Source organism: Drosophila gunungcola, chromosome 3R (assembly GCF_025200985.1).
Source record: "Drosophila gunungcola strain Sukarami chromosome 3R, Dgunungcola_SK_2, whole genome shotgun sequence".
Taxonomy (NCBI): Eukaryota; Metazoa; Arthropoda; class Insecta; order Diptera; family Drosophilidae; genus Drosophila; species Drosophila gunungcola.
In genome coordinates, this window is record NC_069139.1 from 28,510,088 (window position 1) to 28,538,074 (window position 27,987).

Below are 27,987 nucleotides of genomic sequence, written 5' to 3' on the forward strand. Positions count from 1 at the left end.
ATATTTGAGAGTCACTTGACCTTGTCGGCTCTGGACACTAGCCGCAGCATTCAGAGGTGCCGAGATGTTAGCCCAGCCAAGTTGACTTAACTAAATGCACGAGGAGCCTCACTGGCGTTTTTGGAGCTGCGACGGAGCCTCTCGAGGGCACTTCAGGCCATTGTTGGCTAATTCTCAGCTAACTTTGGCACACGCCCGTTTTGCAGTGCCAAGCTGCAACTGATTATCCGGTAATTTTAATCAGCTTTTATCTAATTTTTTAATTTGGAGCTGTTTTAACTTTTTACTCGAGTTTCCTCTTGCCAGTCAGAATTCCATTAAAATGAGTTTCAATGACCGTACTCTTCTACTTAGGAATACTGGGCAGGTACTTGGTGTTAAAATAGGGGACTTTAACTTTACCCGCAATCGCTGCTATGCTGACAATCGATTGGGGTTTTCCGAGTTACAAACAGGCCGGTGACATGATATTGGGATTTCAAAAACTCCAAAACATGCAGCCGAAAAAAAAACAAGTAAATCATTTGGTTTGATTACATTTAAAATGTTAAAATTTCCGAATATGTCCAAAAACAGCATATTTGTATTTACGTTCGACATGTCGAGTATTTTAAAGTTTTTAGCATTTTTGCAATTTTTTTTGTAAATATCGTGAAGATCAGAATTACATACATTTTTGCTGAAACTGAAAAGGTATTTATGCATTCAAAGATCGTCTTGATGAACTTACCTTTTGTTTTCGTTTTTTTATATTAATTATTATTAATACATTATATTTATTATTATTAACATTTATTTAAACGTTTTAAAAGTTAGAAACAAAAGCAAACCAAATTTAACATAGTTTACATTGCAATTGCTAGCGAAATTTATTGGAAAAATCTCCAAAAATAAAAATTTTTTTTTGTATTTAATATGGAAGACTGTTTACCAAAAATATAGACTTTATTTCAACTTTTCATTTAATATTTTCCTATTGCTTAACTAAAGTAAGCTTAATATAGAAACGTCAAATTTGAGTGTATTCCTACTTTTTAGGCAATGTGCAAATTACACCTTTAGGCCAAGCTTTCCTTAAATTTGATCCATTAGATTATTTGCGCAGGAGTTGGTTTTTTACTTAAGTACGTTCTTAACTTATACGAATTTTCGTTTTAATATGGAATAGAAAAAATTAGCCACATAAAATTGACAATTGTTTTACATTTTATCTCAAGTTCTGATAAATCAATTGTTTACTATTAATAGTACGTTCTGTTATAACCAGCAAGGCAATCAATCAATAGGAACACGTAAAACCATGTCAACAGTAACATGTAAACAAGCGAGATCATCTACGCATGTAGATGAACTGCACGTGTAGTTTACATGGATGATTGAAAGTTCAAAAAATACCAGGAATCGCGGGGCTTTTCGGAAGTCAATTGCAGGTAATGTTTATTTGCATTGCTCAGTGTTCATTGCTCAGTGCTCAGTGCTCGGTGCAATTGCATATTTCGCCGGTAGCTGCACTTGAACCTTGCCTCCGCCGCTGACATCAACAGGAGCACGTAAAAAACCGGGTTAGGGCTAGGTTCGGATTGGGTTCAGGTTCGGGTTCGGGTTCGGGTTCGGGTTGGAGTCTTAGGGTCAGGGATCGAATTGCCGGGCTCCGTGCTCCGTGTTTCGGGGTCCGGGGCATTTAGAATGTTTGCCTTGTTTTTTCCTCTGCACTTGACGCTCGGCCGCGGAAAGTTTTCGCACTGCACTTGGCGCTGAGCTGACCGTAAAGTTTCCACAGCTTTTGCATTCTCTGCGCCTGCGCCTGCGCAGCGTCGGCGTCGACATTCGACATTCGGCGCTCTACGCTCTACGCTCTACGCTCAACGTTCGACGCCGACGATCGGAGATCGACGTTCGCGTCGCGCGATTCGCGTTTAATCAGCCCCGCAGCGCGATCGCGGCTCAGTTTTCGATCAGAAGTCAAGCGCGCGCTAATCGCAGTCGCTCGTGTGCGCAAAAATCATTGCGAAAGTAATCATTTTACAAAGTTCTTTGGCAACAGTTTGTGAAATAGTCCGGGCCCCCGTGCAATTTGTGTGTTGTGGTTTTGCAGTTTTCGGCTTGCAGTTTTGCTGTTAGCTGTTAGCTGTTCGCCGTTTGCCGTTTGCAGTGATTTACCAACCGATCTAGTGCTGCCTTCAGTTGCGGATTTTAAAGTTGTTGGTAAGTTGGCCGCACATGTGTTTTTCTCGCTCTTTTGCAACTGTCCGTTCACAACAACCGTTTTGGACTGGGCGGCGCGCCGCTCCCAACACCAAAACACCTCCCTCCCGCTGGCCTCCAATACTATGGAGTATGGCTATATATAAACATATGGCTGACCATCCGAGATAATCGATTAAACTGACCGATCGTCCATTCAATCCAATGTTGTAATGGCAGCATTTTCGCAAGCGCAACTTTATGAAGTCGATTTCGTCCTGTAAGTTTGGTTGTCCTGTAAGTTTTAGAAGGAATCGAATTGGGATCTCTGGGAGAATCGATTCAATCTCGATCAGATGCGTTATGTTTACCCTTTTTGACAGCTGTTTGTGAGATGCTCTGAACAATTTGGCAAGCTAGTACTACTGTAAAAAGTAAGGAAATTAGCCAGATCTTGAGCCTATAATTTTCGCAGCGAACCGGTGACATTGGGTCTAAGGTTCGAGCTTCGCAGTGCTACCCGCAATTAACACGCCCTTGGCAAATAATTGGCAGAGTTTTTCTTGCGCTATAAATATTAATGCACAGCAATAAGTGCGGAAACGATCAGCTCAAAACCGGACCCACAATGGCCTGCTTTTGGCCTTGTGACAGGGCATCCTAGCAAAAAGTTCCCCTGGGTTTTCCCCGGACAGGTTGTAAACCACTTTTGGGAACAACTTTCGAGGACTTCTGACGGAGGCCACCTCCCCATGTCGATAATGGTAATAGCTGCTTCAAGATCGATGCTCGCTTCCGCGTCGCCAGCTAATTGGAGTGGCCAGAAAGCCAGAAAGCCTGAGTGACTGAGAGTCTGGAAACGCCCAGAAGGGCTTGTTTATTGTTCTGACACAGAACGGAGCTACTCGTTTCCTGACAACTGCCGTGTCGTGTTGACAAATCTTTTCAAATAGTATGCTGGGGATTTCGCTTTCGATATTTACATAAGCACACCACCATCCGGGTTTCTTTGCGCTCGCCGTTCTTCGAATGCCACGCACGTAGTCCGCATTTCAAGCGAATTTACAGGCTACACGCCAATCCCCTCAGATCGCAGATCCGAGATCTTAGGCTCGACGACGCTAGAGAAGCCTCCACAGGTTGCCAGCTAAAATGTACCCACACATCGACTTTGGCCAACTCTCTATAAATAATGCCAACAGTCGGCTTGTCTAGAACAGGATCTCTGCTTACAACAAAGTCGGCCAATATATGGAAAGGTAAGACCATACAAGAAATAGAGAAATAAATAAGAAGGATTGTCACCAACTATGACAGATATAGGATATACTGCCTTTCCCATCTGATTGAAACTATAAAAACCATTTCCAAGAGCTAAAATGACAGTAAAGGGTAAATTTTTCTAAATTACTTGACCCAATGATATAGGTTTTCACAGTAATAATAACCAGTGTTGTGTGTACCTAGATACTTGTACCTAGGTATGTACCTAGGTACACTTTTTAAATACATTATACCTTAAATAGGTAAACAAATATGAGGCTACCTTTAACCTTACCTTAGGTAAAGACTTTTATTTATCATAAAAATGTCCTATAATAGGTAGGTAGGTGGATACCACTAAATTGAATTTTTTTTATTATTTTCCCCAATATGTAAATTAAAAAATAAAATAAATTCCACCGCACATGCAAGATAAACGATTTTGTTACACTTTTTAACTTACCAAGATACATAACAAATTGTGTACCCTTTACCTTACCTAAGTACTTATTTTTACAAATACCTTGTACCTTACCTAGGTCGAAAAAACTAGTACTAAACTAATAATATTCGATTTACTCTTTGTTTGAAGATTGTGCTTTTCAAAACAATAATGACGCAGTTTAGCTTTTGTAATAAACCCTAATACAGAGTTTAAAATCAACTTGCACTGTTCAGTGTCACTGTTAACAGGCAGGAAAACAGGATATATTCTTGATCCTCATTGACTGCAAACTAGCTCAAAAAGTTTCTCAACTTAAGTTGCTTCAAGACATTCAAGAGGTAGTAAAGCCTGACTATATAAGTGTATTAACGGAATACACTGGCAAAAACACATATGTACATACGGTTGCTTACAATTTCAGTTGGCCGACAACGTTTTGTGGTGACTAATGAAAACAATTAACAGAATTTCGTCCGCCTATGTCTGATACACGAGTAAACGTGTGCGGCATTTCAAGTCGGCCAGAAGCAACAACACAATTAGCCACATCTCCACAGCTGAGACAAAAGATATTGACAACTTGTTCGTGAGATGTTTTAGCGCTTTTCGACCGATCGAAATCGGACTGGAAGCTAATTCGACTAGCAGTTCCATCTGTGAACTTCAGTTTCCTCGTCGGCTGGCTTCCACTACCCTACTGGCCCACTTGTGGATTAGTTCACATATCAAAACAAAGACTATGCCGTACATATCCCAATGCAGAAACCACAACAAAGTGTGTGTGCACAGGCGGAGTTCGCTAAAATCTTGCCAGTAAATTGCCGCAATTAGCGAGCCGAAGCGCAAACAGCACAACGAAAAACAGCAACAACATTACCACCCAATAAGAGAAGTGGAAATTACAACAAATTGGTCATTACAAAATCTTCCGTACATGAGTAGTGATTGCACATGTGTCCGGAAGTCTTCTCTCTTGCCAAATACAAGCTTAATCCCTTCTGTTGATCGCCAATATCATCATACTTAATTTATTCTTGGTCGTTTGCCTTATTATTGTGTTGTTTTTTGCGACGTGTGCATATTTAGCAATAGTTTGAAGTATTAAAGTGGCACTTATCTTCGCAATATTAGCTCAATATGTGAGACACACCTGGTTAATATTGTTTATTTCAGCGCGAAAATTACCATAATATATTCTGTTGCGAGAACAATATATGCTGCATACGTTCAAAAACGTTCTCCTTTCATACCAATGTTGCCTTTTACTCTAGGTGTTTAAATTTTGTTTTATTTTCTACACCGAAAAAAAGTCTCATAAGGTAAGGATTGAAATAGTAACAGTCGGTTAATAACATAAATAGAAAAATCGCAATAATTTCAAAAATTTTAAGAAGCGTATCGGAAAATCAACACAACCCTAGTGTTTTTAAATATATAAGCATAAAAAACAAATAATACATATTTGATATGTCGTTTTCGAGATTGGTTTCAAATTGGTTTGATTAACGAAATGTGGTTACTAAAATTACCAAAACCAAGTAGAAGTCGTTTCGGGTTAAGTCCTTGTAACCCTTAAATTAAATTTAACCAAGATTAAAATAAATCATAACAAAACTGGTTCATAGCAGTATATTTTGTAAAGTCTGAATTTTGATTCTACACTCAAAAAACAAAATTTTTGATTTTAGGAAAAATTCCTAAACATGGCCTTAAAAATGAGCCTCTCATGTATAAAAAGGAAAATTACCTTTAAAATCCACTTAGGCCATATTTTTTGGGTCATGTTTTTCTATATTTATATGGCGGGCTCAAGTTTGTTCGTTAAATTAAGTAATGTTTCCTAAAATCGAGGAATTTTCATCTAGTTTAGCATGCTCTTTAACCAAGACTCTTGTTGTAGTTTAAATTGTATGACCGGTCAATATACTTTGCTTCTATTACCGCAAAAACTATACAATTAAAAGAAAGAGAGGCAGACACATAAATGCTAGAATATTCAAATTGAATATAACGGCTACCTCAGTTGTTGTTGCTGATTTTCACATGGTTATTATTTCCGCAGTTACAGTTGCATTGCATGCAAATAATTTAGAGTGCATTAATTAGATGAGAGTCTACAGTGAGAATCCAGTCGCTCCGGAAGCTAACCGAGCTAAAAGAAGCAAAGCCAGCGAAAAACATTGAGACCGTGCTTTGCCTTGACATGGCGAAAATAAAAGTGATCAGACCTGCCCAAATTAGTGACTAATGTGGCCAAAACAAAAGGCAATTGTGCTCGAACGACGCATTTGCGCTGCTTCTTTTTAATGAACATTTTGCCCGTTTGCGCGTTACTTTACTCGCTATAAATCTGTCAACAAAGCACCGACTTCTCCACCTGAGGATTTTGGCATTGAAATGCGGCAAAAGCCGAAGATGTGACGATGGCGATGGCGATGACGATGAAGACCTCACCAAGCGGCGTTGATTGAGTTGTCGAGCGCCAACAACAAAGCCCAAGCAGTTCCAAAATGATGCCTCTTCCCGGCCATCCCTCTCTACTCCTCAACAATCCAGTCCCGACCTGGTCGACATTGTCTTGGCCGAGGGCCTGCTCCATGTTCCAGCCAATCTGGCCCGTCCGTAAGCGCTCATTTGTGGTTTATGCGCCGCGAGATGAGCACACGCATGTGGATTTGGGTTCGGATGTGAATGTGGATGTGGATGTGGATGTGGATGGGCTATATGAGCTATATGGGCCGAAGCTGGTGTGGGTTTGAACAGAGATTAGTGGCTATTAGCGGCGTTACCTTGGGGGACGAGGTGAGAAATGTGCCCAAGAGGAGGCCTTGGGACCAGATCGCGACTGTTTAGCCACGTTTATTGGCATCTAAGTCGCAAAGTGCCTTCTTCGGGAGGTTTTCTAGACCAACTGCGTATGACAGGGGCCACGTGGCAGTGTTCGAAGCTAAAGATTGGGATAGTTGTCTTTGAAATGCATAAAATTGAAAGGAAAAATGTGCCGAAGGAGAAACTGTGTAGTCATAGAGCCAGCTTTAAAAGCCTAAGGGGGGAACTACGTGTTGCAGGGGTCACGTGATTTCTTTCTCAATTTACGCTCAATGTTAAACGACGGTTTAACAAGAAAGGAAGCATACTTCGGCAAGCCGATGTTTTTATACCCTTGCAAATATTGCAAAAATTAAATATTCTTGAAAACATTAAAATTATTATTTACTTGCTTATATGTTTAAAAACATTGAAGCTATGTTGATTTGCAGCTTAATTATTCGCTAGTTTCTATGCCAGCTATACGATTGTTCCTATGGGAGCTATATGCTATAGTCGTACGATTTTGATGAAATTTAAAACGAAATTCTGAAATAATTAACTATTACCATGTGTCGAAGAGCTAACACAAAAATTTAAAAATAGAAAAGTTATAATTTTTTTAAATTTTATTTTCCGATTGTTCCTATGGGAGCTATATGCTATAGTCGTCCGATCCGCCTCGTTCCGACTTATATACTACCTGCAATAGAAAGACAACTTTTGGGAAAGTTTCATGGCTAGATCGACTCGCCTACTGATACTGATCAAGAATATATATACTTTATAGGGTCGGAAATGCCTCCTTCACTGCGTTGCAAACTTCTGACTGAAATTATAATACCTTCTGCAAGGGTATAAAAACAGCAAAGTTATAATTTTTTTTGATTTATTTTCCTTTCCTTTTTCGGGAAGTTTTCTAGACTAAATGCATGTTGCATGGGTCAGGGGTCAGGGGTCAGGTGGTTTCTTTCTTAACTCCGAATAATTTTCGATGCTAATGAAATAGGAGTTATCTTCGGATTGCCAGATTGAAATGCGAGAAAACCTTAAGATCAGTCTAGTGACATTTATTGGCATCGAGCTTCTCTAGTCCAACTGTGTTTTGCCTTTTTTAATTAACGCTTATTCTTGCTAGATGCCATAGTATTATCAAATCACCCACGGAATGCTGCTATGAAATTGCAGGACTGCGACCGTTTAGCCACATTCAGCCACATCTTGATCGAATCGGAAGGTTCTCTACAGTAATTGCTGGGTTCAGGTTTTCATTTCTTAATTCCCGTTTAGTATCACTAGATGCCATAGTATTAGCTGACTATCCGCGGAGTGCCAGTATAAAATTGAGAGTTACTTTGAACCACTTTTATGTTCTTAAAAATAGCCTAATGATCGATTGTGGGTTTCCCTGCTGACAATGTTTCCGACTGGGCAATTTAATGATACCCCGAGTCCGAGCTTTTATTTTACAGGTGTCAGGGCAGGGGGTTCCTTTCCCAGTGCTACTCGATGATACCGGCATTAGGTAATTATCCGCGAAATGCCATCATGAAACTGCACTTTGCCGCGACTCAGCCGACTAATCAATGGCTCTGCCCCGGGACTTAACTGCTGATTAACAGCTCGTAATCGCAGCGGGGCCAAAGTGCACCGGGGGCTGGCCCTTTGCCCGCCCCCAGTCGCGACTTTCAATATTTGACTTTCGGGGGAGGAGGGGGGAACTGGTGGTCGAAGTCGGATGTTAGGCGCTGATTTAATATTTTCCCCGGAGAACTCGAGTGCTCCGGCTCAACGGTCCCCGAGATGAACTTTGTTTGCTCATTGTGGATCTTTATTGGGGGTAAATACGCTACAAATTGCGCCATGTTCGGGCCCCCGGCGAAAACAACTTTCGATTATATTCTCACACTCGCAATGGCCCAAACTAGAGATACTACGCCACATCCACATCCACATCCACAATATCGAGCAACGAATGCCCTCTTGAAACGCCGTCCGGAGCTTATTGGCTTTGCTGGGTGTGTTTGGGCCAATAGTCAAATAGTGGATCTGGGAAGCGCTGATGGCACACGTGAATGTGAATAGCTCCCGATCGGGGCAAAAAGGCGAAGATCGGCTCTGTGGCGTGATTACCATGTCAGCCGGAGTCAAGTCGCACACGATTCCCATGGGTGTGTGCAGCAACGGGTCTGTGAAAGGTTAAGAAGCCACCTATCTGCGACTTCCCAGTATTATTTCGATGATTTCCATACACCTTTTGTGTTTGCTCGGCAATTGCGAAAACGAAACGCTTGACTGGGTTTTATTTCCAGCCTCCGTTTGGGGCCTCAGTCTCATCTCTCAGTTGGCCCGATTCACTTTTGGGTGGGCGTGGTCGTCATTACCAATCGCCGAGATATTAGCGGAATTTCACGGGTTTCTCAGGGTCTAGAACGCGCGCGTAAAAGATATTTAATGGTTCACCGTTTTAATGCGGCCGTGGCGAGTGGGGCGCAAGTTTTATGGCCCGTAGAATTGTCAGCACAATTGCCACCGACGCGGAACGCCGAGAAAGTGGTCGAGAGTCAGGGCCGAGATTGGGGGTCCATTGGGCCATCGCATCGCCATCGTCACCAGCTGTCACTTTCGTTCGCGATGGCGATGGCCGAGACAAGAGTCTGGCATCCGACAACGCATACCTGTCGTTTTGGGGTATTTGCCAAGCTTAATCATTATCATTACCACACATTAGCTAACTGAGCCTTCAATTTAAAAGGTGGCCTGTGCTTTGTCTATTGCGGTGACGTGACCATTGTGCAATGGCTCAATGCCTACATTCCCCCAAAAAGTCAAGCCAAACTTAAGTCCAATTTAAATAGATTTCTTTTTGTCTCTGCATTGTTTTTCGCCTTTGTCGCTGCTGAGACCAAATTAATGTCTCATTGCAGCACATTTAATTATTTTTATTTGGTGATGCCGTCTCCTGTATTAATGCTTTCAGCTGAGAACTTAAGCACACCTTATCGTAATGGGCAACTTACGTGGCTCGAGCGCCGAGTGGATTTGTTTTGAGAATTCTCGAAATGCTAAGGAGCACACTGGGTGAAAAAAGTTACCTAAAGTCTGAAAAGCTTGTTCAAACAATTGCTTTGACTTCATGATTATTGATTTTTAATATTTTTAATATTAGTAAATAAGAAAATCATAAACGAATTCGGTCTTAAATAATACATTTTACTGTTTCTAAATTGCCTCAGGAAAAACAAAATTCCACCTTTAGTCAATAACACTTTTTAATTAATGAGTTTGTATACTGTGTATAGTCTATAGCTATTATTATTGCACATTCCATTGTCATTAAAAAAGTAATGGTAAACGTAATTCATTCTATACCCTTGATTAAGTTTGAAAATACTTTTACTAAGTTTTACTTGAAAGCAAGATTATAAGGAGATAATTATATTGTTATGTGATGTAAAGCTAAAGAGTATTTATAGCCACAATTAAAGTTCTCTTTTCCACAACTTTTTTAAGACTGAAGTGTGGCAATTAAGAATCTGCGAACTGCGAATTTAATATTCAAAACTTAAGAAAACTAAATTTAAAAACATGCTAGACCTCCGCCTTTTTTCTTATAATTAAATTATCAAATTAACCAGTTTGATTTAAATTTCTTTAATCATAACATGTTTCTTGTTGATTACGTTCAGCATATGTTGCAAATTGCTATTTCTATATATAATTGATTATAACGAAAGGAGGTCTTATTGCCAGCATATTTATACTACCGTTATCGATCGAACAAAACATTTTCAAACCCCCAATTAATATTGCATTATTGCGCAATATAAGTAATCAATAAACATAAATAAAAGCGAGCGGCAGAGACCATAACGGGGGCTTGTGAAGGCAAACAATCGATGGCGGGCAAGAAAAGCTTCAAAACCAAGCCGAAGAAGAAGCCGATCGTCGAGTTGATACGCGTGCGCAAAAGCTTTTCCGATGACGCCTGTTTCGTAAGAAAACAATGAACAATCGCCCACGTTCAAATGGCCCGACTTTATCGCTGGCCAGCGGCCACAATTCTATGGGCTGTGGCTTGCCAATGTCAAAACTAAACGTGCCAAGCTCACGCCAACTAACTCTGCTCCGCTGGTTACGTTTACCTAAAGGGATTTTAGGTGCTAACAGTCTCAAGGTATATGATTGTGAGAAAGTTTGCAATACAGGTTTGATCCAGCCCCATCGATTCATTCCTGTTTTCTAGAGAATGTAGCCAACTTTTACTGGTTTAATCCAACTTGGCTTTCTTAATATTTCAGAAAAGCTTACAGAGGCTATTAAATGATAATTAAATTAATTGATGATGAATAATTAAAATAGTTTTGATATTCTTAATTTTGTATTTAACATTACTTTCACATTCAAAGAAAATGATATTATAATAATGCATGACAGTTACAAGAGTATAATATTCATAATTATACCCTTGCAGAGCGTATTATAATTTCAGTCAGAAGTTTGCAACGCAGTGAAATTTAGTATTGATTTATTGTTATTTTGGAATTACGATTTAAACTTCATTCAAATGGCCGAATAATAATAAAAAAATAAAATATATATATATACAAATTTAACTTCTTTAATTTTTAAAATTTATTTAAAAGTTCTTTTAAACTTCTGTGGTGAACACTTTTAGTAAGCTGTTCATTCCTGAAGTAAAATATACTTAAAGTATATTATTTCTAAATTTGCCCAATTAAAATCCAGATTGCTTGTAACGTTTAGTTTAGCACAGTGTGGTTTTGCCTTAAAAAGGATTTGCCAAAATGGCATTTATTTTATTATTTATATATTCTCTCTTGGCAGAGTAGAGTCGGGTCACCGACCCCAACGTTCTCACTCACTTGTTCGACTTCCTAATTTCTAAAGCCTTTATTAAACGCTTAGGGCGTTTGTTTGTCCCTGCACTGCGACCTGTGACATCGCGAATCGGTAGGTGTTGATCGAGCAGAAAGACCAATTTACATCTCACCTTGGGCCCGCATGCACCATGGTGCCATTGGTGTTGGTGGCGTCAAGTTTCGCGGACTGCCTGGGTCGCTTCGCCTACCAGTGCGTTGCGATGAGTTGCGTTGAGTTGAGTTGTGTTGTGTCGGCGCATATAAATCGATTAATAAGTTTCGAAAATGAAATGCCAGCGGTGGCCACTGCGTTGCCACAGCCAAGTAACTGTGGCGACGACGACGGCGCAATCGGAGCCAGATATTGCGATGCCCAGCCGCCTGCACAACTCCAGCTCCATCGGTGGCTGTTGCTCCAACCCCAAACCCAGTCCCATCATTGGTGGCAATTAAAATTATCTTATAACCCGGCGGATGCTGGGCTGAATTAGCGAAAGCGAAAGCCTTGCGCAACCGTGGGCGGAGGCGCGGTTCTCTCGCAAAACCACGCTCCTAATGGGAGGCAGACCCAATCCCAGTTCCGATGGCCAGTGGCTGCTCACCCGCCATATGTATTCCGCGCATGCTCGGGCCAGGCCAACACAAGTGAGTCAAGGGCGCAGGCGCCGCTGGCCATCGGGCGATTTGAACAGCCCAATCACGTACTGAAGCTATTTTGGCTTCTTCGGCCCGAGAGCTTACGATTTGCACGCTTCCAAGTGCGATGGCCAGGGAGGAATAAACGGGGAGGAAATTGACTTTTTATCTATCTCGATCTCAGTGATAGGATAACCGGCATGCCACCAAATCCCTATTTTTCTAATGCAACAATAACTGAGAGGTTTGACTTGACTGAAAATGCTCAAAGAATATGGCAATATTTTCTATTCTAACATTTACGCTTTCAAAAGCTTTGAAACATACACTTTTTCAAAACAAATCCCTTAATTTTTAAGCATTTGAATGTACTGGAGGCTCTAATCTCTTGGCATTTCTTTTAAGTTAATGTGCTCAGCCAGCCCAGAAAATTGCAAAATTTTATATGTTCGTTCGACTACATATTCGTCATAAATCAACCATTTTTCACTATGAAATAAGTATAAATAAACTAAAGTGTGTAACATTTCCATTTTTATTTTAAGGTACAGGAAAATTTAGATTCAAAATGAAAAAAAATTATGCTAATAATACCATTACCACACTTTTGGTTAATTTTAAGTAAGCTTATATTTAAAAATACAATAATTGTACTATGCCGTTTTTCTTTGGATGCACATAAAACTGAAAAATAACCAAATTGATTTATCTTTGTTTATTAAGTAAAAAATGACTGCCAAATTGTAAATTGTCTGTAAGTTTTCGTACAACAGTTAATCGCATATAGATGGCAAACAGAGTCAATGACAATTCCACTCAATTAATTGCAATTAATATCAGTGTGTGCTGTGCACTGCATTAATTAAACAACATTTGAGTCAATTAACTAGGATTCAAATAATGAGTGCATTTATGCGCAAAGTATCATACGTAGATTTTTTTAATTGCCTGACTAAAAGTTATTATTGCTATTCGATAAGGTAAAATAATTAAAACGGCAAGAAATGGAATTCAGTTTAAAGATAAGATAAGTAAACTATTTAAACTGGGTGCATTTCAACTAAATTCGTATTTTGCTTGGCGAATACTTGGAACATGTGTTTTAACGGGGTAAAAGCCTGTACGGCTGAAGGGGTAACACAATTTCCGGTTCATTTCCTTGGAAAGAAAAGAGCATGAGCAAAAACGACAGGACAAACTAAACACACTGACCCGTGGGGTCCTTTTCGTGTCTCTGTGTTGGTAATGTTGCGTGTTTTTGTTTGTGTGTTTGTGCGCGTGTTTTCCGAAGTTAAGGGGTGGCTCAAAACAAATCGAGAGCAAGCAAAACCCGAAAACTAAAAACAAAGCAATGACAACAAAATGAGAGAGCGAAGGTGGGGGTGTGAAACTAGAATCTCGTGATGACATAACGCCTGTACTCACATTCACACACTCATACACTCGTCGTGTACCGTACCCAGTGTTGTTCTTTGTGAGCCGTGCCTCTCACCTCAGTTACTTTTACCTATTTGTAGCTGCCTGCGTGCCTGGCAACCCTGCCAGCAGAGAGCGGCCAAGAGAGGCCCAGATTCGTTATCAGCGGCCTAAGAGTACAGCCGGTATTTTAACCAATGTATCTGGCGGATCTGGATACAAAGAGCGAGAGAGAGGGAGAGCGAGCGTTGGTGTTGCTGGATGGCGCGTGACGCAACACAGAGCGCCGTGCCGCGCCAAAGTGCCGCTGCGACAGCTGGTGCTTCTTCTTGCCCGCCTTGCCATTTCTGTTTCCCAGGCGGTCTGCTTCTTGCCGCTTGTCATCCACCAGATACAGATACACATCTATTCGTATCGCCTCTCTTTGGCGCTGTGCCCGCTCTCTTCGCCAGCGCTGGCTTTCGGATACGGGGTTCGGCCGCTCTTCGCCAGAGCAGCGGGCCTCAGTTCGCATTTCGCTTTGGGTTGTGCCTCCTCGTCTGGTTCGCTTTTTGGGTCAGGCCAGAGCGATTTCCACACCAAATTCCTAGTCTGCTGCCGCTGCCGAGATACTACCACTGCAAAACGAACTCAAAGTAAAGTGTTTTTTTCCGATTTAGATTGCAATTCGATTCGCATTCGATTTGGAGTGTGGCTTTTCGCTGTCCGAGTGCTCGGTGCGTGCAGTTCCTTGTGCCAGTGTAGTGTCCTTGTGTGTCGCGTCGGTTGCGCTGCGCGTGTCAGATACCGATACCACGTAACAGGCGTCAAGTGTCGTCTTCCGTCCCAAAAAACCATCCAAATCGGCCCAATCAGCCAAGTCAGCCTAATCAGCTAGATAACCCGTAGCCGTGTCAGGCGGAACCAGTTAATGCAGCACCCTGACCCCCGGCCCGTGCCCCCCCCCAATTCTCCCGGGGGCCTCAATTAGCCCCGTTGCACGGCTTTTCGACTTTAATTGACCCAAGTGCTGCGACTGCCAGCACTGAAAGTATAACAAATTCATAGAAAACACCGTTTCGCCCCTCTCGCCGTGTTGCCCCTGTGTTACCTGCAACCCGGAGTGTTTTTGGGCAGGGGCCGCCAGCTAATCAAGGTGATAACGGTCGCACCCGGCCAGGATAGGAACTATCAGATATCAGAAATGAGATACGAAAAGCCAAGCAGAACAGCCGAGTATCGTCGTCACGTTGTTGTAACGCATGTGTGTAAAGATATGACATAATTCCAAGACACTCCGCTCCGCTCCGCTCGCACTCGCACTGGCACCCAAAAGAAGGAACCGCTCTCTCTTCCGCTCCCCCGCTCTTAGGTAGCAAGAGAGCAGAGCGGTGCGCCGAAGAGCGGTGGCGAAAGTGCAGAGAGGAGCGGCGAAAGTGCGGCTGGCGAGCGGAGCGACCTGACCCCTCAACAAGTCAGCGCTGTCGCCCGCTTTTGAATCAATCTGGCCAGCGGAAACGCTCGTCCCGCCCACTGCCTGCACCGCCCACCTCGCGGTCAAAATGCATGCCCACCATGCAACCCAATATACGTGTGTTTGAAAACATCGCCGTCGATTTGAACTGCCATAACTCGCGCCGATCCACCCACCACAGCTGAAACCTTTGAAACTTTAAATTTCGTGTTTGAATTTATTTTAAGGGTTTCCCCCGAACAACAACGCTGATTAGGAAACCAAAATACAGATAAAATACAAAAGTGGCCTCATGCAAATTAAAGGCACCAACATTGATAAACACAAACATACAATACACGGAAATGTTTACGCCCAATGAGAATACAGTTCCCAATACTGTGTTTTCAAAGTTTCAAACTAAATAATAATGAGATAATGAATTCTGTTTTAGTACTTGATGATTTCTTTGCATTTTTCGTGTTAAAATTGCCCATCTTTGCATGTGGTATACTTTCGTTTTTTTTTCAGTTTTCATATAGTTTGTTCATTTAAGCTTTATAAAGTAAAAACTCTTGTAATCTCTCAAACCAGAAATATTTATCCATTCTTAAAACTTATACAAAATACAATTAGCCTTCGGTTAATTAATCAATGCACGATTTTTAAATTGTCACAGTGCTTAGGCAATGTGAATTGATTTCTTACGTCTGACTTTCGGTGGCGCGAATATGATACCATTTCTTCAAGACATTTTCGAATTGAAAGATTTTGTTACGGAAGTTCGAATTATGAAGACATCGTCGAGACAAGCGACTTTTATCCGAGGCGGAAAATGAGGAAAGTTTGAGTTATGGAGGGTCGACTGTGCATTCGAATACTTTTGCGGCCTGTGTGGGCTGCCTTAGAAAACAGGGACAGCAGCTGCATTTCGAAATTATGAAATGGCATTCTTCTCCGCTGGGCGACCCAATAAATTACAAAGGCCAAAATAGATTATTGCGTCAAAATACAAAACGCGTTTCAATTTCCATTTCATCAGGTCAACCTGTTGTTGTTTGCTGCTGCTGCTGCTGCTGCTGCTGTGCCCTTCGTTACCAGCGGTGTCTGCTGTTGTGGCTTCTTTTTGGCGACACACATTCGTAAACAGTTTGACCATGAATTCGATTTGAGCGCAAAAGTCCCAAAAACAAAAAGCAAAAGAGAAACGTGAAATGAAAACCCGAAAGCCATAAAAAACCCAGTCAGTCCATCCCGTCCCGTCCCGTCCCAGTGCGATTGCGATTGCGATTGTGAGTGTGAGTGTGTGTGTGAGTTTGAGTGTGAGTTTGTGTGAAATGCCGTAATAATTAATTGATCGACAAGTGCGGAGCTTTGATTTGGTATGCGAGCCGTCACCTGCCACTGAAATCGATCATGATCAAGCGGCGGCCCTTGCCTCATCCTCATTCAAAGCCGAGCGGACCGGACCGGAGCAGAGCGGAGCGGAGCGTCGTTCTTGCGACAGCGCTCGCTGCTCACCGCTCCTCACCTGTTGTCTTCTTTTAGGTCTTTTTCGAAAAGCCAGGTTTCCCAATCGAAGGGAGTGTCGGCGGTGCAGTCCGCCCCTGCAGTCCGCCCCTGCAGCCGACCAGGCCGAGCTCCAAACGGTCCACAATTAAGAGTCATCATCCCACCTCCGTTCGGTTCACAAAGGAAATCAATGCAAAGAAATGTATATTAATTCGTAATGGCCCGCCAGCGTCAACGGCAGCGCCGACGTCGCAGCCAGCTTGGCAAGCGCGGTAAGCTCGGCTTTGGCGACGGCGACGGCGACGGCGACTACGACAGCGGCTGAGCTGCGACTGAGCCGCTGCGGCGGCCTTAGCTCGTCAGTCGCCGTGGCAGCCAGTTAGTCGTGCTCCGCTAGTCGATGTCGACGGTTCGCCTCTGTCCGCTCGCCGCCCACTTTCCCGCCGCTCGCCCCGTCGCGAAATACCGTTGCGTTTTCGAAAAAGTCCGATCCCAACTGCGGCCGTGCTCCGAAGGACCCATCCATTGCGGTGCCGCACTTGTCCACACAACTCGGTGCTAGACCCGGAATGCAAGGCCCGCTCAGCCGAGCAGTGGGCGCAGCTCTGCAGCAATTGCAGCTCTAATTGTCGTGATTATCGCGGATAACAAAAACACAAAAGCCATCGAGTGAGGCCAACAAGGTAAATTCTCGGCTCGTTTCCTTTCAACGATCGTTGGCTTGGGGACGAGATTATGTTAAAGTCGTTAATCTCCGGTTCAAATTAGTGGGAACGACTGGACTGTATTGCAAATTGGGATCGCGCTTCTGACCGAAATATTTCGAGTCAGTCGTTGATCAGCTTTTGCGCAAGCACTTGTCATTTACATAGTATATTTGATAATTAATTATGAATTAATTAGATGCGAATATGCGACGCCTTAGCAATTTGTTTGCGTGAAAGTGATTGAACCTTTTATCGGAATGCAAATTTCGGTGAATGGCAAACGCGCATACAAATGAGGCTTGTTAAATTTGACAAACTGAGAAGCCATAAAACCGTAAAGCCCAAATGACATTTAAGAACCGGCTGCACTGATGCAATTCCCACACACGCGACTGTTTGGCGAGGCAATGCTCCTGCCATCAAAGTTCGATGAACAAATGTCAAAGTTTTGTATCGTTGGCAACAGCTTGGGGTCAACATCACTTGACCACTGCCATCAATTACTTGTGTGTGCCAATCGCAATCACTCGAGCCAGCCAGTCAGCCAGCCAGCCAGCCAGCCTTTGGGCCAACTCGATGCTTGCTGAGTGCTGTATGTGGCAGCTACCAGATCTAACAGATACGAAAATCGATAGCCAATTCAAATGGGAACCAGAATGAGAATGTCAGGCGGCCCATGACACCTTCTCTGCTCGGGAGGCCCTGTGCCCCCGAAATTTGTTGTGTCAACAACGGTGACAACTACCGAGCGCCACGCGCCTTTTCGGCGTCATTCATGGCGTGTTGGGCGGGCATTACGCCTCCAGCCAAGCGGGCTTTCTTGGCCCGGCCAAGAAGTCGAAGGTGCGTCGGTGAGTCACGCGACACCAGACACCCTGCCCATCTGCCCATCTGCCGAACACCAGGCACCAAAACCACAAGCCTCGAAGGGCCAGAAATCGGGTGGTTTGCTCTCGTGGCCGCCTTTTTTCATTCAAGAAAAGCGCGCGCGGCTACCCTCTGCGCACGAGCGATGGGAAAAGCGAGAAAGCCAGAAAGCCAGAAAGCCAGAAAGCGAAAAAAGGCCGAAGCGAAAGAAAAGCCAGAGGCAAAGAGAAACCCTAGTCGACATCACGTGATGAGTTTGGGGCAACGTGGCGCCTGGGCTGACGCCGGTTTGGTTTAGCGGCGTGTTGCTGAATGGCCAACTCTGCGGGTCTGGGGGTGGTGCGGCTGGGCGCTTTGGGTGTCGCCTTGCACGCCCATGTGTGCATTGTTGCTTCATGCTTTCCGGAACGGCTCTTATGCTTGTGCGGGCTTACCGCCAGCGAGGAGAAGTAGCTGAAAACAACAAAACCAGGTCAATGAAACAGCAATATTTGGCATGGCTTTAAGTCGCTGCTGCTGCTGCTGCTGCTGCTACTGCTGGCACCACTTTTCAGTGCGCTTTCTGCAAAGTTTTCGTGGGCGGGGGCGACCACCATCAACCCTTTTCAATCAGGCAAAGGCAAAGTACAAACCTTGTCCACCTGCCGCCCACCGCCCACCACCCTACACCCACTAACCGTGCACTAAGCTCGTGCCAGTTTCTTGTTTCTGGCTTTCATTGTTGACAGCATTTTCCGCCCGCAGCCGTGGCTTCTTCGCACCGCCTTGTTTTGACTTTGAATTAGTTTAAATTTGGCTTTTCGGTGGCAGTGGCTCAATTTACTTTCTTGTCGGTGTTGCTTTTTTATTTGGCGAAGGTGTTTGTTTGTTTGTTTGTTTGTTTCGCTGGTTGCTTGCTTAGCCCATCAGCTTGGCAAACATTCGGTTGTTGCCGCCTTTGGCCTGAGCTGAACTCGCTGGATGAACGCCCTTGGGATTTGAAGTTCGAAACGTGATAATGAATAAATATGACTTAGTGTTCGATAGTTTCATTCTCATGTCCTGTGTCGCATCGAGTTCACTCCAATCAGACCAATTCCCTTGAAAGCGGAAGTTAATTATGATTCCCTTGGGTCCTTTGCTCCTGCGGACTACACTTCCTCACAGCCAACGCCTTTGAGTTGACCACAAGCTATCCAATACTGGCGCGCCCAGTTCAGATTGGCCACCTTCGATGGGGTTTAATTATTCTCTTAGTGGCCCGTGGTCGGTGGCCGTGTCCTGCCTTTCGCAAGGCCTTTCGAATAAAGAACCTTTTACAGTATCGTAAGTTTTCATAATTATCGCCCATTCGCCCCCTCAGTGGGCCAACCGACAAGCTTTATTGTTAAACATGTACGATACACTTGCGTGACGTACCACACGGCGTATTAGTAATGTGCAAACTCGATACGGAGTAGAGAGAATTCATATTGTGCTGCGAAGGGAGCGAGTGTGCGTGTTTGTAGAAAGAAATTCTCCTCTATTGAGTATCCGCAGATATTTTATTGAAGCCCGCAATGGCAATCATCGATGCATATTTGCTGTTCAATACATAATTACCTTGACAACTCATTCGCTCCAAACGAACTCGAGCATATTTGGGCTGAACTCGTCAGGCGATTTAAAGTGCTTCCCAAAATAGAGACAGACAGCGAGGGATAAATGGAGAAAGACTGCTCCAGCCAGCCAACGCAGAGTGCTAAGTGTTTGTTCGCTTGCTGTCCTTGAACTTTTTGGGCAAAACCCTTTCCACGAATATTACTCATACGCCACATACCCCAGTGCTGACGTTCGCTGTTTTGGCAAATGCTTTCGCTCAATTTATCGATTCACGATAGCCGTTCCCGCGATAAGAGATATAAATTCCGCGCTGTCAAAAAGAAAATAAAACAAAAACAAAAGACAAAGCTCAAAACGAGAACCTTCAATTATAAACAAGATTTAAATGTGCCGATCAAATGCTGACGGTGCAGCTTTCGCCTTTAGTTTGTTAACCTCATTCCGTTTCTGCCGCCGACTTCGCGGCTGTGTCTCTGTGTCTCTTCTGGCCAACCATTCGCGGCTTTTTGTAAAGGTGTAGGGTATTTAATGAGGGCTGATAAGGGTCGGCTGATATGGGTCGGCGGTGGCTCCAATTAAAATTGGATTCGGTAGTGAAAATTAGTATCGTAAATAGAACGATTACTATTTAAATTTAGCACCTAATATTAATTTGTAACTTTAACTCTTCTTGCAGTTTGATAACACGCCTGGCCCCGCATTGAATGCGCTAAATTTCCTACACTAAATCCGAGAAGATCAGAAGCAGGCCGCGATTCCTGAAGTCAAGACTTTAACCACCAAACTAATTGTACAATCAACAAGGAACACCAACTACAAAGTAAAAACGTAGAAGAATAGAAGGACTCCACTGTCAGCGAAGAAAAGCACCAAACCAACCACTACACAGCAACACAATGGCCTTAATTATGAAATACATCGACACCATAAGCAGATACATAGACTCACATAGTGGTAAGTATTCTTGCTAATTTGGCTAACCTTGATTCCGCCGGACTGTGACCAACCACAGCCACGGAAATCGGGGGAACAATTCAATGTCGCCTCTGCTCCGCGCTTTTCTCTCCGAAAACGGCAGAGGGTTTGGCAAATGGGTAAATACTTTTTGACACCAGTTCTCTAATTGGCCAAGAGAGGTTGGCTCACGTTGGATGCCAAAAAACGGACAAACGAAAAAACTGCGGATGTGCTCTTCACCCCAATTTCTCTTAAGATAGCCAACATTTTATTCACGTGCTTAGAACTTCTTCTTATATTAAGGATGTAGATGCAAAACTAAGCGTTTTCAAATTAAGTTTGTTCAAAAATGGTTCATATGCCATTATATACTTATATTCAGGTGTTTTCATACGTGTTTGTTTGCTCTGAAGGCACCTGTATTACACGGTATTACACAGAGTATCCGACGGTTTAAATTCAAGTTTGTAAATTAATTGGTAAAGAACATTTTTAGCAAAGAAGATCTTCCTATTTTTTTTGTATCTAAGAAAATATTAGATACAAAATTAATTTATTTGTACATAAATTTTGTTATTACCCATGTCTATACAAAGTGTGTATATATTCGCTTCATTAATATTAATGAGGATCAGCAGTATTTTTGAAAATTGAGTGATTTGAATGCGAAATAAAGATATTTTAATTTACCCACATGTTTGTTGCCGAGCTGCGAACGTGTGAAACGGAGCAGATCAGGGTCAATGGCAGTGATATGAAAGTGATAAGAGCACGGCGATCGCTTATCTTAGAGACGATTGTAACTTGTGAACGTGTTCCCGGCAAACAGCAATGACTTCTCTAATTACTTGGCCTGCCCTTTCAGACTCAAGGACAAAAGGCTGGCCCATGATGTCGTCCCCATTTCCCACACTGGCCGTTTGCCTCACATACGTCTATCTGGTCAAGGTGAGTTCCGAGTTCCTCGTTCCAGGTGTGCTAGATTGCCAGCTGGCCAAATCGCTGCCAAGTGGCACCTGAGTGGGAATAAGTGGGCTGACTAGACCTATGGTTTGGTTTACGACTTGTGATAACAAGAGTTAGCACAGTTAGCCACTTCAAAGGCTGAGGACCATTAATAAACGCTGATATCAATCGACTCTCGTCCACAGGTGCTGGGACCCCGATTGATGGAGAATCGAAAGCCGCTGCATCTGCAGAACACACTAGTCATGTACAATGCCATACAGGTTGTATTCAGCGCGTGGCTCTTTTACGAGGTAGGTACTCCGTCCCATCCCGCCCCCTCTTCCCAAAATTCCCCGCAGCTTCATTCATCGCATGGCATCGTCATCGTCGCTGGACCGATCCGTGGACTTGGGCACTGGTGGACCCGTGGAGGATGCTCCTTACGTTAACGCTGTTATAATCTGTTTTTTGCAACTAATGTCTCTGTTCTAGTGCTTGATGGGCGGCTGGTGGGGCTCGTACAGCTTCCGGTGCCAGCCGGTGGACTACACAGATAGTCCCACATCCCGGAGAGTAAGTGTTCCGCTTGGCCATGCGCTAGAGTAGCTATAGCTTAAGTCTGTGCAGACCCCACAATTACCCCGACAAGTTCAGGGCAATCGCCAGTTCAGCAGTTATTCGCGTACCATTCTATATCTGCATTCAGGCAATCCAGCGCGGCTTTTGCTTAATCTAATCCTAACGTATTGTTATACATAGTTATTGACTTGGCCACTGACCTAGCCAACGCTTTTGGAGTATTAACAACCAGCCACGCCTCGCCTTGTAGTCGTTCCCATTGTATTAACTACGTATTGTCCACAGCATACCATTAAATAACTCTCGGCGGCACAGGACGTCAGAGCCGCCTTTGACTAATCCAATCCAAACCAATCCAAACCAATCCAATCCAATCCAGTACGCTAACGTGCAGGACTCACACGTCCTGATGTGTCCTGGCTGCTGATTTGTTTTGTTTTGTATATAAATGCTAGCCCAAACCACACACAAGTGCTACCGATAAGGCCGGTGATTAAATTCGCTTCAATTAATCATAATATCGCGTTTAAGCCTAAGTTGATACCATCTAAGTGCTGTTAACTCACACTAACCCCGCACACACTGCCAAAACATGCACCTGTATAAATAGCCAATAGCCAACAGCTGGGATCTTTCCACGTTCTATCGACCTGAAACACCTGACACCTTCGACAGCCAAGATCCGGTGACGATGCCAATGACTTCAAATATGTCCATCACGAATCATCTAGAAACCCAGAGCCGAGCGAAGATATATAAGTGACTTTCTGTGCTCTACATTTCCAGATAGGCATTTCCGGTTGGCTAACTGGACATTATAGCTTCCGATGTCAGCCAGTCGACTATAGTAATAATCCTAGAACGTTAAGGGTACGTGTTAACCGCCACGAGCAGTAAGATAACGATTATGATAACAATAGTGATAAGCCTGCTGGTTACGTTTAATTTCCATTTTGGTTTGAGTGCACGAACTACCATACTACATAGATACTCACACACGCACATTTACTCATAGTTGTAGATATACCTAGTAGTACTCATTATGTCACAACATCTAGTTTACGATGTGGTGGGGTTGAGGGCTTCTGCTTACTTCCCTAACACAACGAGTGCTAACCCCGAAACTTGGATGCTAACCCAGATTTTAGCATGTTTAAACCGTACATAACTGTTTGTCAACGTTTTTACTATCTCCGAACTTCAGTAAAGAGATTCAAGATCCGTCCTCGATATACGTATATCTACTTGTATACCTTAACACTGCAATCTATCTAAACCGAACTAAATGACTAGTCCACTTAATTGAATGTTGTTTACCACCCCTCTGTTCCGATTAACCTTAGATCTGTTTGACACTTCTGAAAGACAATCTATAACCCTACTGAATCTCGAATGCTCTCAATACCTTTTCTCTATGGCCCAAGGAGTCTGCATAAATGTTTGAATTGACTTTGGTTATTTTATAAACAGTACTCGTAAAAGAGTCGAGAATGAGTGCTTGAGAAACTTGGTGAGATCGGTTGCCGGTAGAACCGACACGTCTGCGCGTTCCTATTCCATCTGCAAAGAATGTCAACTCCAGACTTTTGATTTAAATGCAGTGTTATGGCATTCCTGGGATTGGGATAGGAACGCACAGCACTCAGTCCAAAGGAATGTTTCGAACAACACTGGCTTTATAAACCCGCTAATGTAAAAACACCTCTCTCCCCGAATCAGATGGTTCATGCCTGCTGGTGGTACTACTTCTCGAAGTTCACAGAATTCATGGATACGGTGAGTGACAGATCAAAGAGGCGCTCGTTAATTGCAATCATAAATCAACTTGTTGTGCATTGTGGTCGCCACAGATTTTCTTCGTGTTGCGCAAGAAGACCAGCCAGGTGACCACGCTGCATGTCATCCATCACGGCTGCATGCCCATGTCGGTCTGGTTCGGCGTTAAATTCACCCCAGGTGAGTTACTGTGCCGGGATACGAACAGTCCATCCCCTTACCGTTCCAATACCCTGCTCCAGGTGGCCACAGCACCTTCTTCGGCCTGCTCAACACCTTCGTCCACATCGTGATGTACACCTACTACATGTTCTCGGCCATGGGGCCGCAGTACCAGAAGTACCTCTGGTGGAAGAAGTACCTGACCACCCTGCAGATGGTGAGCTTAGCTGGCGACTGTCATTGTCACATGGTTGCTAACCGCCCCGCCCTCTCACAGGTCCAGTTCATCCTGATCATGGTGCACGCCTTCCAGCTGCTCTTCATCGACTGCAACTACCCGAAGGCGTTCGTCTGGTGGATCGGCATGCACGCCGTCATGTTCTTCTTCCTGTTCAACGAGTTCTACAAGGCAGCCTACAGGAGCCGCATGATGGTGAGTCTCCCGGAAGTCCGCAAACGAATCAGCACTTTCCCACATTAGTGGCCCTAACGGCCCTTTTATCGCTGGCCGAGATCAGATCCGCCAATCTCCGCTGTCAATTCAGCTTCATCTTCATCTTCAGCTTTAGCTTCAGCTTTAGCTTCCCAGGGCAAAGTGCCGCGGGGCGGTATGACGCGACCAGCGTTCCAGATTCCGGTCTGTGTTAATGAAAACGAAAATATAAATGAAAATGAAAATGAAAACGAAAACGAATACCTAAGCAAGCGACGCGATCCGATGCTGTGAGGCAAACGCGGTTATATCATCATTACCCGCACTGCACCTTGCGGCCAGCCGCGCGTATTACAAACGCGCGAGATGCTGTGGTCCAAATTCATTAACAAGATTTCGTCAAGTAGGTCTCTGGGAATTTGGGAGCTGGGCCCGAAGCGGCGGCCCAACACTGAGCGGCGGTAAATATCGCTAACCGGCTTCGTTTCGGCACCCAGCATCCGCCGAGCTTCGCAACGCGCGAGTGAAAGTTAAACGGGAAAGACAATACCAACAGCTTCAGAGTCAGGGGCAACAAAAAAGAGACAAAGCCACAGATACAGATACAGATACAAATCGAGATACATAAGCACGGGCAGATGTAGTTAAGACCAACATCATTGCATAATTAGCAAGGTGGCCTACTATTTAGCTAGACAAAATCATATATTATAGAAGAACCAGATGAGCTGGCCTAAAGAAATTAACATTTAAAAGTGCCTGAAATAAAGGAACGATTTGATCTTAGCGTTTTCTCAAATATCATAGTTCGACATTTTGATTTGATCGAAACTTAGCGTCTATTCATTAACGGCTTTATAAACATATATTGGTTGAGTTCTTTTATGTTATTTCCCATTAAGGCACGCGCCAGATTCAAACTGTCAAGTAAATTGGGTTTTAGATATTTCAAGTTATAGATTTGAATAATCGTAGCTTGTTGCCAATAAGAAGAATGTTCGACTGCTAATAAAAGAGCAAGTCTCGAATTCTTCAGTTTAAAGAAAAGTTCTTAGCTTTTGTTTGTTTTCGTATGCTTTTGTATTAGATCGCTTTTGATACTAAAGCGGAACTTTACCAAAAAAGTTAGTCATATCTCAATTTTTTTTTCTTCAAATGTTGAATCATGCTGCTTTCGGTACAAATACAACTACCGATAACTCAAAAAATATAACATAAATGATAAGGTCGTTTAGGCAAATTGCCCATTTCATGAGAGCATTCCAATTCAAATGCGAAATAGAGCAAGGGATTGTTTGCGACCAAATTCATTATTTTTAGAATTTTATCTGGGGCTTACAGTATAATTTTAACTGAACTCGCTGGGCCTAATGACATTCCTTTCAGACTCATTAGCATTTAGTCTTGCTTGGCCTCCTTTAAATTGATTAAGATTCACTCAGATCATTTGCAGCTCCTCATTTTATTGCTAGTTGGGCCGCCACTAATCTTTGTGCTTAACCCGTACTCTTTCAGAAAAAGAACGCTGCGCTGGCCAACGGACACGCCAAGCCCAATGGCTACTGCAAGAGCATCAACGCCCACGACGACCTGGCCATGCCGCAGCCAGCGGAGGCGGTGGCGTCCGCGACGCCCGTGTCCAAGGCCAACGGGAGCAGCTCGCTGAGCAATGGCCATGGGAATGGGAATGGGAATGGGAATGGGAACGGGAACGGGCTGGCCAATGGCTACAAGCAGCTGGTCAACGGCAACGGCCCGATGGCGACGACCAACGGCAGCACGCACAAGGGGGCCAACGGTGGGCTGCTGACGAACGGGTATGCCAGCAAGCTGCTGGACGACGCCGCCCAGGAGCTGAAGCAGCGGAAGACGCCGAAATAATATCGGGGCACAGTGGGGCGGCGCCAGCACAGGGCTTAGGACACAGCGATGGCTTAGAGCAGCGCCAGGAGGTTCCGCTTGCCGGGAGCGGAGCGGAGCTCCAACAGTCATTTCCACGGACACACACACCTTCACTTCACTTTACTTCACTTCACTTCACTTCAACTCACTACTCCACATCGCAGACCATCCCACATTCAAAATTCCACACAAGGACACACACGTTCATGGAGGCGTGGGGGGGAAACTAGCTTGGTTATTCGCCCACAGCTAAAAATCCATACACCAGAGCATACAGATATGCTAATAGTATGCCTGCATACATATTGAGGCATATGCAAATGTATAGGCATTGCGAATGCATATGCAACCATTCTTTAGCGTACTACTTTAAACATGTTTCGTTGCTTCTTTTTCTTTAAACTACTTTAGTTGTACAAAGCTTACTTATCATAAGTACCCCAGCGGATTGTATAATACAAAACCAGCATACGCAAAACAAGATTTCAGCTAAACGATAACATAAACGGAAGCCCAGCATAAACAATTTAAAACTAAAGCTAATGTTTGTTACAGTTAGTTTGTGTGTGAGCAAGGAATTCAACTATTTAAGCCTAGAATTTAATTTATATATGCGTATATATATACGTATATACATACGTATGCATATATTATTCAGATAAACGCAAAACACAAAACACAAAAAGCAGCAGCCAACGGCAAGTTTTGTAAATGTATAGAGCAAAAACAAATGTAATTTAAAATTAGGCACAATAATTTTTAAAAATAAAAGTCATTCAGAAATAGTCAAAAACTATTTACGTTAAACAGAAAACCGCAAATGCGCGAGTATTCGACAAATTTTGTAAAACGTTTCACAGTATACAAAAGAAACAAAATGTACGAAGACATTAAGACATCACAGGCTATCAAATAACCCATACAAAGTTTCATTAATTTATTACAAATAAATTATGCCGCTAAACTAATTCCGAAAACGCGAGAAAAATGTGCATCTTTTGACCTTTAATAAAGGGTGCATGCCCAAAAACAACAACTCAACATCAATATTAAATACAAAAGGTAAACCCAACTAGGAATATCAATAAGATCGATCCACTTGAAACCGAGCATTAAAATCAGTAAATTGTTGGAATCAAAAAAAAACAAAATAGACTGTAAGTCCCACACTCTAGGTTCTATAGGTATGCAATTGCAAATCGTTTTGTATGCGTAATAGCCATTTTTGTGGAGCAGTATGTAAACATTACCTATGTAATTATTATTATACAAATACAAAAAAAAAAAACATGTGTAGAAAATTAGGTGAAAATGGAGTGGAGAATTTTTTCAATAAAACACTAAACTGAATTATTTTATTTGTTCACTATCTGGGTAATTTATCTCAACACTTTTAGCAACACCTCAGTAAATAACCCTTTAAAGATAATTAAATCGGCTTAAAGTCGATTTTTTTGTCTATAGGGTTGGAGTTTAGGGGTTACAACTTCAAAACG

General features: G+C 43.2%; 1 protein-coding gene across 5 annotated transcripts; it reads left to right on the top strand.

The window, feature by feature from the left end:
* The first annotated feature begins 1,930 nt into the window (after positions 1-1,930).
* On the top strand, positions 1,931-27,841 carry LOC128251750 (elongation of very long chain fatty acids protein AAEL008004). Of its 5 annotated transcripts, XM_052978897.1 has the most exons (11): positions 1,931-2,205; positions 20,411-20,688; positions 21,557-21,639; positions 21,843-21,950; positions 22,132-22,212; positions 23,005-23,088; positions 23,938-23,994; positions 24,069-24,174; positions 24,237-24,373; positions 24,434-24,589; positions 26,105-27,841. In XM_052978897.1, exons 2-11 carry the CDS (start codon positions 20,631-20,633, stop codon positions 26,468-26,470), a joined length of 1,236 nt encoding a protein of 411 aa, XP_052834857.1. In that variant the 5' UTR covers positions 1,931-2,205; positions 20,411-20,630; the 3' UTR covers positions 26,471-27,841. The 5 variants fall into 5 exon arrangements, with proteins under 5 accessions (XP_052834857.1, XP_052834853.1, XP_052834856.1 ...); XM_052978893.1 differs by lacking the exon at positions 22,132-22,212; XM_052978896.1 differs by lacking the exon at positions 23,005-23,088 and having other exon boundaries at positions 1,932-2,205.
* The last annotated feature ends 146 nt before the right edge of the window (positions 27,842-27,987 follow it).